Consider the following 16,481-nt stretch of genomic DNA (forward strand, 5'->3'; position numbering starts at 1 on the left):
CAACAGGGCATACATCAACACCATCTTGGGGGTTAGTTCAGGAGAACAGGCACGGTTGTTGCATGTAAGGTGTGCCATTCTATCTATCATTCGATTAGCACACACTTCGGCAGATTGATAGGACTCTGAGTAAGAGAAGAACACAGATCATTTTCTTTTGTAGGCTGGGTGCTGAGCCCTGAGCTGGGCTTCGCTCCTGGTGTGCAAGTATTTTACCACCGAGCTACGTCTCATCCAAAATCAGGCTTTAAATATCATTTAATAGTGCTGTTTATAATCAAAGGCGGCTGGCAACAGACAAAGGTTAAACTCTATCGCCATTTCTCATCACCACAGTGTTCTGACCAACGGCAAATGTGCCTGTAACATCGATGGTGGTCCGGACTGATATTTGTTAGGCATATAACGTCATCCTTTACATTAAGAACAAACCACTCAGTTCTTACAACCATTCCGTGTGGTAAGTATGACTAGTCCTGTATAACACAACACACATATTCTTTAAAGTTATTATATTATATGAAATCTTCTTATGGGGAAAAGGTACCTATTGGGCAGAACATTCCACATCTTCAGTGGCAAACATGAAAAGACAGGGATCTAACAAAGATGGGAGCACAGTTTTATACATGAAAAAGAAATGCAGAATTGCTATAATCAAGATGGCACTTGACCTTGTAAAGATACTTAGGCTAGTGTGACGCCAGCTGTCAGCCTGGCTGCACCTTCTGAGTTCCTGTGCACGGCAGAAGGAGGGCTACTTGACATCCTACCCAAGGGTTACATCAGGTGTGCGTGGTTTCCAACACACAGTGAACTGATATGGCTGCTATACAATGGAGCTGTGTGAATGTGTTCAGTCACTGACAAAAACCACACACTGCCCAACACAAAAATCACACTCCGCTCAAACTGTTTCCCACTCTATCAAACGTAGTGGAATACACATGGTTTCAAACACGGGAGTTGACATGGGCCTGACTCTGCTTCCATTCTTCTGTCCGTAGAAGATAAAATACAAGGCACACAGAGGTTAAGAAATCTTTCAAGGTTATACGTGTGAGAAGTATAATCCAAACATAAACTGAGTTTCAAACTATGAGTCTATGAGCAAGTTAGTGTCCATGTAGAGTCCTGCACGAGAACTGTCTGCTTATTAACCCCTTCCTTATGGTTGTTTCTTTCTTTTTTTCCCCCAGTATGGGCAGCCAAATATTAGGTTATTCATCATGTTTTCTCAACCAGAGAACCTAGAATAAATCGGTTGGCCATGTCAGGAAGACGCACGTAGGAGAAGGAAGGAAGGGTATGAGAGAATGAATAAAGGTGTTTATGTTGGTCATTGCTGTTGGGTGTTGTTGGGTGGGTGGTAGGGAGTGTTAGGCAAAGGCTCCAGTGTCAAAGCGCTAAGCAGCCAGACCTGTCGGAGAGACAGAAAGAACTCTAGGCAGGAGAGCATTTAGGACAAAGGAGGGGCGTAGGACCAGGGTAAAGAACGGCCACGCAGTAGGCCAAAGAATTTCACTTCTGCCTAACGATGGAAGGAAACTGAAGATTTTTAATGAAGAGAGAATGCTCACATCTGCCTTTTAGGAAAGCACTTCTAATAAACACAGAAGACAGAATGATATGAGAGCACGGATCAATGCAATTCAGGTCAGAAATGCAGCAATAAAACCTCTGCTTAACAGGATGGAGTGGGGGAGGTGCACTCCTGCAGTCCCAGCACTCGGAGGCAGGGGCAGGCAGATCTGTGAGTTCTAGGCCAGCCTGCTCTACATAGTGAGTTCCAGGACAGCCAGGACTGTGTAGAACGACACTGTTCAAAAACAAAAAAACAAACAACCAAGCCAAAACCAAAAGAGTAACTCAGATGGCCCAGTGGTCAAGAACACCTGCTGCGGGGTTGGGGATTTAGCTCAGTGGTAGAGCGCTTGCCTAGCAAGCACAAGGCTCTGGGTTCAGTCCCCAGCTCCAAAAAAAAAAAAAAAAAAAAAAAAGACCCTGGGTTTGATTCCCAGCAACCATGTGACAGCTCACAACTGTCTGCAGTTCCAGGGAATTTGACAGCTTCTGGTCACTGCGGGCACCAGACAAGCACAAGGTACACATGCAGGCAAAGCACTCACACATAGAATAAAATAAAATATTGAGGAGGAGTGAGTGAGTGAGAGAGTGAGAGAGAGAGAGAGAGAGAGAGAGAGAGAGAGGGAGGGGGGGGGGGGGAGGGAGGAGAGAGAGAGAGAGAGAGAGAGAGAGATCGAGTGGTGGTGGGACATGCCTTTAATCCCAGCATTCAGGAGACAGAGGCAGGCAGATCTCTCTGAGTTCAAGGTCAGCCCAGTCTACAGAGCAAGTTGCAGGACAGCCAGGGATACACAGGAAACCCTATCTCAAAAACAAAACAAAACAACACAAAAAAGCAAACTGAAACAAACAAACAAACAAAAAACAGATGTCAGGGAAGTATGGAAGATGGCTTTTGGTCAGTGTAAGGTGAGTTGCTACCGGTATAAACCTTTACCACCTCGCTATGCCAATTCTCAATCTCCCCGCTCCCAATAGCAGAAACTATTGGTTTATTTTCATAAGGCCTTATGGCATCATCCTCAAAGTGTACAGACTAGGGTCTTAGCACTGAAAAGCCACGAGGACATTTAAAAAAAATACTGTTACTACGACGACCCACGATGAGGACCGCAGCAGTGATGACTCACTGAGGACTCACAATGTGCCCAGTCACCTGCACATCTCACTGCAGACAACACGTATCAGCTTTCGACAACTTGAAAAGCAGTGCGGTGGCCATTCCTTATTCCACAGAAACGCCGGCCGACGGCTGCTGAGCTGTACGATCTGTCTAGAATCAACGCTGCTGGATAACAAATGGACAAAACCACACGAGGCGCGGCTTTTAGGAAATACCTGGCGCTTGAGAGAGATCAGCTCCATGTCCAGTTGCCTCAGGATGGTGTTGGCTGCGTTGGGACTGCAGGAAACAGCCACCACATCCTCCTGGGTTAGATACATGCCCTTAGGAGGGCGGCACTTGGAGCGCTGCGAGTGATGACGGTGTTGCAGACTCTGGTACTCTCTCCTCCCCAGGCCTATCTTGCTCGTTTGGACTGGCTGTTCAGAGTTACCCTGAGAGAACAGAGGCAGAGGAGCAAGGCCTTGGTTTTCACAAATGTATACAGAGTAAACAATCTACTACAAACAGAAAAGCCTTCTGCACTGCAGAATACTCCCGATAAACCAGGTTTATTACGTACAAGTCCAAAGAAGATACACGCAGTGGGGGTGTGTGTGGCATCGTGACAAAATGTATCTCTAAGTCAATTGAATGTTTAGTTTCTAGGTCCCGAGGCCTAAGAATGCTGGAAAAATAAGTTACACTATAAATTCTTCCCGTTGCCTATGTAATGAAGACCAGAGCAGCAACCTGGCGCCAAAGTACACATTTTACATGTAAAGGTCTGCAAAGAGAACAACAAAGAAGGCAATTTAGAAGTTACGCGTGGCATATTTCAAGTGGAAAGAGGGAGGTCTTATTTCACTTGGAGTTTCAGAAGCTGCATGTCCCTAGGTCACGCCAGACGAGCTTGACTTTGGTGGCATGGACACTGTCAAATGTGCGTATGTGGCTTATATATAATACAACTCCAACTGCAAGTATTAGGTATCAGTTCATGCCTCAGAAGAGTTGGGAAAGTTGTCCTGAAAACAGTGACGATGAGCACGAAATAAACCACCGTGAAGACATCAGTGTCACCCTGTGCCTATTCCAGGCACCCATTAAGACCTGACACACGTCTTACTGGTACATTTGAACTGTGTTCTTTAGGAAGAGGATCCATAAAACCCAGTATTCAAGTGTAATTTACTTTACTGCTCAAAATTCAAAGTAATTAAGGCAAATCTGATGTTCAGAGAGGCACCTCCTAAATAAAATCTTTGGACTGAAGGTTTTTCAAGCTGCCAGTGAAGTGAGGTCATTCCTCAGTAGCCCTGGAAGCATGAGGGAGAATCTAGAAGGATCTACAGCTGTGTGGGAGCTGGCATGGGCCTGAAGGCCCAGGCTGCAGTGGGGGCCATGCCGGGAGGGCACGAGAGTCCAGGGCAGAGTGCTGGAAGGGGCACACATCACCGTGTAAACAGCCCTGCTCACTCCACCGCAGGAGAGGGTTAGAAGCAGTCATGCCTGTGCCAATCTTGGCTGAAGAAAAGAAACCTTGGAAAGTCTCCCTGAGAACTGCCTCGGACGGTTTAGCCCCTAAACTTTTGTCTTTGGCTTGAAAAGTCCCCTTCAGTGGCTTCGATGGTAGTGCCGACGCACTTGGCAGAAGCAAATCCAGACGCCGTTTGGAAGATCATACTGAGATCTCAGAGGTCTCATAGACAAGTATACATTTCTAAAAGGATATTCCTCAGGGAAGAAAGGGAGTCTATATAGAGGAAGGACCGAGTCAAGAAAGAACTGTGACCCAAATAACCAATAAATATATACAGCAATTAAAAAAAAGAAAACAGTGAATTTAAGTTTGAATAAGGTAAAAAAAAAAAACAAAAACAAAACCAAAACAAGATGCGACTAAAATTGTGAGCAAAAACACAAATCCACAAATCAGTAGGGTTTGGAGCCAAAGCGTGTAATGGGGAAGTCACCGAGAGTGCCGGCACCGGAGTATACCCTAAATATAGAAGATAAGATCTCCTGAGCACATAAGACTAGAAATACAGGAGTAGCTAGCTCAGAATAGCGGACCGTAAAATAGTGGAATATATGCTTCTCCAAAACAGACCACGAAGGGAGAAACCCTTAGAAAAGGCAAAGAGACAGCAAAAGTGAGTAAAACGCAGGGCGTGGGATGGGCTCAGTAAGGACACCGTTTGCTGCGCAGCAAGGAGACCTGGGTTGTGACCACGTGGTACAGAAGCACGTGTCCGTAATCCCGGAAACGAGGGTCCAGAGACACAGGGGTCCTCGCGTCTCATTGGCTGGCTAGTCTAGTCAGAACAGCAAGCTCAGTGAGAGACCCTGGCTAAAAATGAAGAAATAAATAAAAGGAAGAAAAACGAAGCGATGGAAGCTAACAGAGGAAGAACTCAGCACTGACCCCTGACCTCCACATGGGTGCGCTAGACACACACACAGGTAGGCAGGCATAGCGCTAAGCACTCTGATTCTAAGAGGGCTATATATAGTAAGAATATCAGAAGAATGAAAAGTTAAAGAAATAGGAAGAAAGTAACCCAAAAGTGAGTTGTGGGGTTGAAGAGAAGGCTCAGTGGTTGGCAGCACATACTGTTCTTGCAGAGGGCCTGAGTTCTGCCCCCGGCACCAACGCTGCCTGTAACTCCAGCTTCAGGAGACCCTGTGCCCTGTTTTTTTGGCCTCCATGGGCATCTGCATTCATAATACACATTCACACCTAGCCACACATACACATATTCACACCTAGCCACACATACACATATTCACACATATTCACACCTAGCCACACATACACATATTCACACATATTCACACCTAGCCACACATACATAATTGAGGCAGATGAAGAAATTAAGGCATCTGGCTGTTGCTGGCGGTGGGAAAATATTAAAAATCTAAAAATTAGGAGAGTTAGAAAACGCCAAGTTGAAGTAATGTAGGATTTTAAAATGTTGTAAGTGGAGAGACTTCAAAGGATGGTAAGGACCAGAAGGGACAGCTTTCTGGGCAGTGACAGTTGCTGGGGGGATCACACACTTCACAACCTAGGTTGAAACAGAGCCTGGCCAGCCACCTCCAGTGCTGCTCTTAGGGCTGCAAGCTGCCTCACCTCATCCGCCAATGTCTGACCGACAAGGTCTGACTGCACTCAAACGCTTTACAAATGCGGACTTCCTTACCTTGTTGAACAGTGTGTGTGTCAGTTTAGCCTTTTCTTAATGCCTGGGAGTGTCCTACGGACAGCATGCAGAGGCAGCTGAGCACTCTGCTGGGGGTGGGGGGAGAGGGGAGGAGTTCTTCGCCTCTCACTGAGCCAGCCTCAGCCCAGTGCCCACTGCTCTCCACACACCCACCTCTACCTTCTCCTTTCTACTTTGCTATAACATGGGGAAAACATTTCTGGGAAAAATTGGGAAACAAACCTAGAGAGCCTAAAATCTTACCATGTAAAGGTGAGTTTAATTTTTTTAAAAAATGGATTGAAGACTAATATTGTGGCAGAGCTGCCTTTTCTCCAGATAATGACGTGTGTGTGTGTGTGTGTGTGTGTGTGTGTGTGTGTGTGTGTGTGTGTGCACGGAGTGCAGGTGTCCACTAAGGCTGAGGTGTCAGATCTCCTGACGCTGAGTTACAGGCAGTTAGTTATAGATAGACCTCAGCGCTGTGAACTCAGTCCTCGCTCCAGTCCTCGGAGAGAGCAGCGAGTGCTCTTAACTACCACGCCATCTGTCTCCTTGTGTAGTCCTGGCTGGCCTGGAACTCTCTAAGTAGACCAGGCTGGACCCAAACCCCCAGAGATTTACCTGCCTCTGCAGCTCAAGGGCTGGGACTAAAGTGTTCACCACCACCCGGCTCTGGGCCTCGACACCACCCCCAGTGTAAAGTGTTAAGTTGTTCTCTGAGCGGCAACATAACAGGCACAGAGGCTCCTCAGTCACCTCTCTCTTGGCTTCTTTCTTTGGGTCATAGTCGCTGTCGTTCCCATCCATGGGGTGAGGTTCTTCCACATCATCATCACTGAAAGAAACAAGATCGGCGTTTTCTTGTAGCTTTACCACATATTCCTAAGAGCTGTCACTAGGCAGAACAGTTGTTATGGGGATCTCTAAAGTTCTAAGAAACGCCTGTCCTTTGGGGCTTACAGGATCGCTTAATAAAGATTTCTAGCTAAGAAGTAAGAGATTTAGGGGGAAAAATATAGCAGTACCACGTGGTGGGGGCACTGGCTATCTGTCTGTTGTAATGTTGGTGACTTCAGCTCTGTGCTTGGCGAAAAGACAGACAAAGCGTGTTACGGTAGTGGGCACTTAGGCTGCTCAGGAATCTTACTTCAGGAAATGCAGAAAGGCCACCTTCACAGAATATACTGTTTAATATATCTGAGTGTGGAGGACTAGGGATGGAACCCAGGCCCTCCAGTATTGGTGGGAGAGCACGGAGTCACGTCTTGGTTTGTCTTTAAGCCACACTGAACAAGGAACGCTGAGAGAAAGAAAGCCTCACTCGGGGCACACCGCCCCTCGGAACACTCTGAGTTCTCCACAGCAGACGCAGTGCTGCAGCGGCCTTCTGTCTTATGAAAACTATACGGTCCAGTGAAAAGTCCCCAACAGTACAGTAGAGGCCAAGTGTGCAACCTACCTGTCACCTTGATTGTGTCTGTTGGCTAGTTTACGAGCCTGCCGGTCCATCAAACTTGTCCTTGAGCGAGTTTTTTTCCAAGAATAGTAATACTTTACAAGACTTGCAATTGTCTTATCTGGAAGCTTTTTTTTAAAAAAACAAAAACAAAAACCTGTTATTGTTGGAAAGTTTAGTTCATCAACTCTGATCACCAAGTGACTGGACAATATTTTGATAATCAAGACATAAGTGAAAGCTATATTGTGGAACATTTACCACCACCAACAACTAAAAAGTACGCACAGTCACAGAACTCCATTATACCAACACCACTGACACTGCTGAACCATGTGACTGTTGGTTCTGGGGCAGAGGGACGATGTCACAATGAGAATGTCCCCCAAGGCCCAAGCATGGCTCTGCTAGCAGTCAGCACTTGTTTCCTGAGAGCAACTCAATTCTCCTGGCCTAGTTTAGAGCCTTTGGTGTCTAAGAAATCAATATAAACTTCACACCAGAGACTCACACCGTGTGGTGCTCCGAGTCTGGCCTCTTTCAGGCAGCAAAGGGCTGCTCAGTACTGGACGGTGAACTTTTTAAATCACTTTAGTTCTACATCTAGAGCTTAGTAAACCAGGCAGACATATCTTAACGACTGAACAGTCTTACAGTGACCAACGATTGATTACATGTATTGGTGTGTCACACTGGCAAGTGAGGTTGTGAACTACCAACCAAAATGTTCCCTCCAATTACGGAAGTCACCTGGATGCAGAAACACTGTCTGCTTAAAGCGTACGGGAGTACCAACTGCTTGACGTACATTACTTTAATGCAATACCAAAAGTGTTTAGGAACTTGCAATGTAGAAAATAGCAATATAGACATTTTCCCTTGAAAAACAAAAGCCCAAACCAGCACCAACAACTCTCTCCAGCACCTGGAAAGCACTGGACAGCATGAATTTAAGATGGGCTCTCATGTTGCCAGTCTTCATACCAAAGTCAACTTCAAAATTTCTGTGTTACTTCAGTATTGTCTGGGTGCTGCTTTTTAACTAGTCTGTCTAATTCTAAGTAACCAGCCCTGGACACATACACATATGAGCAACATTGCATGGTCTCAGAAGGTTGTATGTAGATGTGGGTGTTCGTGTGCGTGTGCGTGTGCATGTGCGTGTGTGCATATGTGCGAGTGTGTATGCATGAGCATGAGTGTATGTATGTATGAGTGTGTATGTGTGTGTGCATGAGCATGAGTGTGTGTGTGCATAAGTGTGTGTGTACACGAGCGTGTGTGCATGTGTGTGTATGTGCATGAGTATGTGTGTGTGCATGTGTAAGCACATATGTAACAACAATAATTAAAGTGGTTGTGAGCTCGAAAGGGAGGTAGGGAACATGGGAGGAGCTGTGGGGGAGGGTAGCAATGACATAGATATAGTACTCATGTATTCTCTCAAAAACTTAAATTAAAAAAAAAAGGACTTTCATATACAAAATGGAAGGAAGTCCTAAAATGAGAAACCAAAACATTACAAAAATCCCTAAATAAAGTTATATTATTATTCTCCCTTAAAAAAAAAACCCACCAAATTAATTTAATAACTATTATGCACACATCTGACACCAGATCAAATTAATGAAATGGCGTACACGTCATGTGTGGACAACCGCAGGAAGCACTGTATGCAAACGCACCTGTGTTGAGCACTTCTAACATTAAATCAAGTGAGAGATGCTTTACATTTAGCGAGCAGTTAGCAATCAGTAGTGTCATAATTAACACCATGATAATCTGCGTGAGGCCACAACCACCGTACCATTTGCTGGATCCTGTGGAAGCTCTTCCCATGGAAACTAAAGGCTTGTTCAAACAGGACTTTGTCTTCCACTGTCCACTCATCCGGGAAGGGCGTGAAATTAGGGAGGTCCGCAAGGGACTTCTCAATGTTGTGCTTGTGCCAGAACAACATGCCAAGTGCCTTTGAAGAGAAATAACCGCCTTTGGTTTTATTGGACTGACTTCCACCACACTTAGAGTTAAACACGAATCAAACTGAAAATGTTAGCCTGTGGCTTCCACTCACTATAAACTCAGCGTGGGGCCTTTAAACGGGGTAACAACCTATTTATTTAAGTCAGGGGCCTCTGAATAAGTACACACACACACACACACACACACACACATGCACACTCACACATATGCATGCATGCACATGTATACATACACACACACACACACACACACACACACACACACACACACACCACATTTGTGGCAGAAGTAAGAAAACCTGACATGGAGTGTCAAGTTTGTAGGCTCAAGACAAGATCCTACTTGAATTGTATCAGTGTGTCAGTAGTGGGGAGAACAATCTAAAAGCTCTCGAGTGACTGCTGTAGCTGAATGAAATTATCAATTACAACACAAGAATCAGACATAATTGGTTGGACTTAGAAGAGAAATATCAAGCTTTGACCTTTTGGAATTATTTAGCCTATGACATAATTTAAAGGCACATTCACTACAATTGGCTCGATTAAATTATTTTATCACATATTTAATAAAACATTTGTACATTTACTTTGCTGTCACCATAATGTATACTTACATATAATTATTAGAAGTCACCTAATTAAATAAATGACTTGATTGGCAAGTCATTTCTAGTTAATAGGTATTAACTATTACTTAATGTATAAACCTTCATTCTGTATAAAAAGAGAATTTTTAATGGTGAGCTTAAAAATAAATTCTGTGCATACACATGCTAATGAGCTAATATAAACTCATATTTTAAAAGATTAACTTCCTCGAAGATTAACAAGGAAGGCATGCCAAGTGTGGTGGTGCAGACCTTTAATCCTAGCACTGGGAAGACAGAGGCAGGGGGATCACCTTAAATTCTAGGGCAGTCGGGTTTATACAGCAAGACAAAAATTTTCCCCAACAACCAAACAAAGACTAAAACTGTAAAATGGCTCACCAAAAGGTTAAAAATTCCCCCAAATGGTTGTTTAGCTCTATAGTCAGCATGTCAATTTCAAAAAGTTTACTTTTAGTTTACTCTGTGAAGCTGGTTCTCAGGGACTCATTTACACAGATTTAATCTTCTTTCTCTACAAACAAACCCGCCGGTTCTGCTGTAGTTCTGATCCAGGGTGGGATACTTAGATTTAAGGCTCTCTGCTTTAAAACAGGAAGTAGTGCCACATACCCACAGTCCCAGTTACCGGGATGGCTGAGGCAGAGTTATGGTGGCTTGAGCAGCATCATGAGATCTGGTCTTCTTTTCCCCCCACTTTGTTGGTATGGGTGAAGGAAGACAGATTGACACCAATCTCTGACCTTCACATAGGTACATGCTACAGTACACACACACACACACACACACACACACACACACACACACACAAACATCACACAGATACATGCTACAGTACACATACACACACAGGTATCACATAGACACATGCTACAGTACATACACATACCACATAGATACACGCTACAGTACACACACACACACTCACACACAAACAAACATCACATAGATACATGCTACAGTACACACACACATACACACACCACATAGATACACGCTACAGTACACACAGACAGACACACACACACACATATACCACATAGATACATGCTACAGCACACACACACACACACATGCACACACCACATAGATACATGCTACAGTACACACACACACACACACACACACCACATAGATACACGCCACAGTACACACACCACATAGATACACACCACAGTACACACACACACACACACACATGCAGACCCCACATAGATACATGCTACAGTACACACACACACACACATGCAGACATCACATAGATACACGTTACAGTTCACACAGACACACACACATGCACACACCACAGATACACACACACACACACACCCCCCCCACATAGATACACACACACACACACACACACACACACACACACACACACACACACACACACACACACACACACACACACACACACACTTTCCCACGTGACCTGTTCAACATTGTAGCCGTGTTCTCCTTGCAATGGCTTACATACTCATCCACTGTAACAGAACAACGTCATGTCATTACTTTCGGAAACTTCAGCTTTCTCAGATCTAGGCTTTCGTTCTCTTTTTTTTAATATGGTAATTTACTGTTATTTATTACCAATAATACTGTTGTTAGTAATTACTATTACTAATACTATTACTAATTTACTAATCACTATTACTATTATTACTAATAGTAAATTAGTAATAATTTACTATTATGAGTAAAAAAAATAGCCAAAGCTATCATCCATGAACGGTTAATAAAGGAGATTTATAAGCAGCATCAGTGGCTCCTCACCCAGTTTAAAATTTCATTTAACCTGATAACCCTATGATCATATATGAGAATAATTATTGGTAAACTAAGTAACACTGCTATAATTATTTTTGTGTGTTGACAATCACCCATGTGGAAGTAGACACTGGGACCCAATTACACTGTAAAATTATGAGATAATCCTTGACTATCCATTATGGTCTTTACTTGAGATACTTGTCTGTGTAACAAGCCCTTCTCACACTTATAAATTCTGCAGGCTACATGGAAGAATGGCACACTGAGCGTGCGTCCACGGTCTCTCAGCTCTTCTGCTTGCTTTAAGAGCTTAGGCATTCTGTTTTCACTTATCACAAGTAACTAAACCTTCAGAGTAATTCAGATAAGCAGCTTTAATAATGCCGGCTATTTCAAGGCCTCATTACCAAGTAGTCTGTTACCCTTGGGATTCGCTTTAACATGCTGTCCATAGTCACCCCTTTATCCTTTTAAAACTATTCATTACACATATGTGTATGTAGTTATTTCTTTAAACGTATTTCTGAGAAGCAGAAATCTTAAGAATGCTGACCCCGGAATAGCTACTATCTACATGGACTTGTTTTTCTGTTCATTACTCACACTTTTAACTTTGGTGGAGTAATTTAACCTTTTGTACCTTAGTTTTCTGCTCTAAATTCATGATAAAACATCGGTCTCTAATGGTCAAGTGAGTTAACATATAGAAAATGCTCAGGAGTACAGAAAATCCAAGTATTACATTTACTGAGAATCTACTTACATACACTACAGTCCTAGAAAGATGCCAGTTAAATATAACAAACATACAGTACAGACCTTTAGATAGCAAGTTAAGAAATCCCAATTGCACAGAAGTGGTCTCAGCTCTGGCATTAGAACCATGACAGAAGCTTTAAGAAGATGTAAAGGCATTGTCTCTAAGACGTGGGTCAGATTAGACACCAATACTTGGAAGGGAAAAATTCCTAAGAGACTCTAACACAATATAACCAGGGTTGATCACTGCCTCGGACCTGCTTTGGACAGCCCCATGGACACCACCCTAATGGTGGACAGCCTACATGGATACCACCCCCATGGTGGACAGCCCACATGGACACCACCCTAAGGGGCATGTTACCTTTCTGCATTTTGTTTTTCACTTTGTTAAAAAAACACACCATTGTATTAAACATCAAATTTCTCTGATGCCCTGATGCGTGTGTCTTATGATCGAAAGCCTCTGTATATAATAATGAGCAAGCTTGGGAAAGCCAAATCTCTTTCAGGTTCCAGGTACATATTTCTTATTGAATCCAGGGCACAAGATCCCTAGTTTATCAGAGGATGAAGCTTCACCTAGTGCATTAAAGCTTTTAAGTTGGGAAGATTACTAGGTCTGCAGACACATGTCACTTTCCAGTTTTTAGCTCTAGTTGCATCGATTGGCATGGTCAGGCTCTATGCACAGGATAGATAGGACATGGCTATTTTTCTCGAGACTAAATAAACCATAGCAAGACATAAGTTCATAGGATGCTAGGAAATACTATTAAAGAAAACCTTATTTTATGTTCGCTAGAATGACTGTTCAGTGTAGCTGCTGCTGTTACTTAATAAATCTGATCGCTGAATGGAGGGGTGGGGGTCTTAGTGTTGTTACCTGTATGTTTCCTATATCTGATGTGCCGCAAAGGAGTCAGGTCCGCTACATCACACTGAAGTCTAATGCCACACCATGATTCAAGAAGTGATTGGTCAAGGATCCAGAAGGTCTCCGTCCAGAAATGGAGAGCACCAGATGGCCTGACGGCTGCTGAGGTAATTCAGTTCTCTCACCTTTCCTCTTTAAAATGGGAATGAGAGTGGGCTCTCTGGAGTCTGGCGGCATTTCTCTTACTGCTCCATAGACTGAGGAAAAGCCTGTGCAGATGTCTACATAGTAATTCCCTCCCCTGCTTGAGGATTTAAGCACCAAAGCCAGCAGGTCCTAGGTTTTTGCATTCTTCATGGGCCTGACACAAACTGAAATGATCAAATTCACTATCTTTCGAAAGGAAAAACATTCTAATACAGCGAAGGTTTCCATTAAAAAAAGCAAACAAAGGTAATTCAGTTCTTAAGCGAACCTAAAAGACTAAAAGACAGATGTAAATTACATTTTGAACAGGCTGATTCCCTACTGGTGTTAACATTCGATCTCAGAAAGAGAACTTACATTTGGCATCTGGGATACTGTGATAAGGAGACCACACAAGCATGCCTCCATTGTCTTTATCTGTGTACTTGGTAGCACCTGAGGAAAAATTAATTATTTTGAATAGGATAGCCTTTTACTTATATTCCAACTAAACACAAGCAAAATTCCATTTATTTTAGTGCAATACCTGCAAAGAACACACAGGAAAACAGATCTCACAACTTATGCAAAATGAAGGAAACATTATAGCAAATGCTCTGTTACCACTAGAAAGACTTCCTGAAGCACACACTCCTGCCACCTGGGTGCTGCTTAGGGATCATCGTTCAAAACGGACCCTACAGAACACCTATGTCACCTTTGCTTTGCCCTGTGTGCTCACGGGTCACAACTGCTAGCGTCTCCCTTCGGGCTTGTATTTTTTTTTTTTTTGGTTCTTTTTTTTTTTTTGGAGCTGGGGACCGAACCCAGGGCCTTGGCGCTTCCTAGGCAAGCGCTCACCACTGAGCTAAATCCCCAACCCCGTGGCTTGTATTTTTATCTCATTCCTAAGTCTGCCAGCTTTCCTTCCAAAGGCATAAAAGTTAACACAATTTCTTGTTCATCTGATCTGGTTAAGTCCTTTCCTGTGAATTTCCCATGTTATACGTCCATAGCATCAAGCTTCACTGATAGAAACTGAAATGGCCCGGATGGAGGAAAGCAACAGCGAGACCAGGGCGACTGTGCCTGTAGACACATTGTTACATAGGGGACTTTTCTGGCTTCCACCCAATCCTTAGCTACAAGTTAGTTAAAACTAGCAACACAGTAGGCATTCCTGCCATGTTAAAACATTTAAAACAGCTGATTTTCAAGAGGTAGATGTTACTTACCACTAGCAGTCAGAATTTCAAATTAGTCACATAAAATATTAGTAGAATTCTGTGGTTAAATTCTGTGATTATTATAAGGTATTTGGAGTAGAGAGCATTCCTTACTATAACTTCCACACAGAGAAGTTACTTATGAGTCAATAATTTAATATTACTCATACTTAACTTTTGGAGAAGCATCAAATATTACTATTAAATGTTTGGTATGTATTTCTAGTTGAAAGAATCATACTAATAACGTATGAAGCTGAAATTATTTTAAACTCTTATTTTATGATCTGAAAAATTAAGAATGGTGAATAGAAGGTTATCTTAAGCATTAGGAAAACCACGACTGCAAAAATATGTTTAAAAGCAAAACATTTGTATGGTGTTGTGTCTTTAAGAAAAAAGTGACAAGAGGAAACTTAAATCTTTACCAAAAAAATCTGAGTCAGGAGCTTATTAAAAGGTATGGCCAACAGAAATAAACATTGAGATGTTCTACAAAAATTGGTGTCTATCTGTAGTCCCATTGTTTGGAAGGCAGAGGCAGGAGGATTGGGAGTTCAAGGCCGGCCTGGGTTATAAAGGAAACCTATGCCAGAACTATTCCACTTCAGTATCAGCAGGGTATATGATACACTCAGGAGCACAGGGTGCGGCAGAAAGAGCAAGAGTTTGAAGCAGGCTGGTGCAGTAAGAGTGTAGTGAAAATCTTTCAACCAAGCAAGTAAGTAAACAAAACCCCAAACAAACCAAAAAAACCAAAACATTCTCAATATCAAAACATTTAATTTTTAGCCATGGGCCTGGCAGGTAAAAAAACAAGACCAAAACCAAAACAACCTTATAAATGCAAAAGTCAAGTTATTCAATGGAAGTGAAATGAATCCTGTCTAAGCTGGTCAGAAGCCTTTACCTTAGAAAACCAAATGTTTCAAGTGAATATCTTAACTTCAATTATTTATCAAGGAATAGATTCTTTTACACAGTGAATTATGACAGTAAGATTATTAAAAATTTCCTTAATAGACCATGACACATCAAATAAAAGCTTCTATTCAGTCTTACGATGTAATAGTACTCCAAGACAAAGAAATGTTCTTTCTTGCTCCCTGTTCTTTAAGAACATTTTTTTTCATGTTAGTATATGTTGTATATATGTATGAGTCTCAGGGATAGAATTCATGCATGGTGGCAACCTCCTGTCTCCACTGAGCCATCCCTTCAGCCCATGGACCTCATTCTTGAATCACAGGAAGTCTGCTGTATCTCACTGCACACCTCCTCTTAAGTAGGCATTGGTAATTTCTCCATTTAAAATACCAGATATGATTCTCCCCCAGATTTTCAATATTGTAATTAAGGATCTAATATGACAGAAACCAGTGTCAGAAACTAACTGTTCCTCTAATATGGGATGACAAAGATATTCATGTTAGTGGCCTTAAAACGGAGAATGCTCAACTAGGCATTTCACAACGTTCTCCTAATTATGGACCCCAGCCTTTTCAGTGATACATCAACTAGGCTCAAGAAGTAAATGTTTACAGGAAATGGTTGCTTTAAGGTACTGCGTAAGGGCATAGTTTCAGACTCCCAGTTGCAGCAAGTGCGCCTCTTTGAAGAGATCCTCTTGTGCCTCAGTTTCCCTCATCTATAATAACAGAGATGGTATGACTACTTCAGTGCTTTTTAAGAATGAATTTGATAACTTGATAA

At 42.7% G+C, this 16,481-nt stretch overlaps 1 protein-coding gene across 1 annotated transcript in view; it reads right to left on the minus strand.

Annotated features, from left to right (window-relative positions):
* Positions 1-16,481, minus strand: part of Rcor3 (REST corepressor 3) — a 39,974-nt gene that overhangs the window by 18,388 nt on the left and 5,105 nt on the right. Inside the window, 7 exon segments of the mRNA XM_032914596.1 lie at positions 2,926-3,144; positions 6,655-6,733; positions 7,358-7,482; positions 9,162-9,323; positions 11,383-11,405; positions 11,408-11,434; positions 13,921-13,998. Coding sequence (XP_032770487.1) covers positions 2,926-3,144; positions 6,655-6,733; positions 7,358-7,482; positions 9,162-9,323; positions 11,383-11,405; positions 11,408-11,434; positions 13,921-13,998 — 713 coding nt within the window.

The sequence above is a fragment of the Rattus rattus genome, chromosome 10 (assembly GCF_011064425.1).
Source record: "Rattus rattus isolate New Zealand chromosome 10, Rrattus_CSIRO_v1, whole genome shotgun sequence".
NCBI lineage: Eukaryota > Metazoa > Chordata > Mammalia > Rodentia > Muridae > Rattus > Rattus rattus.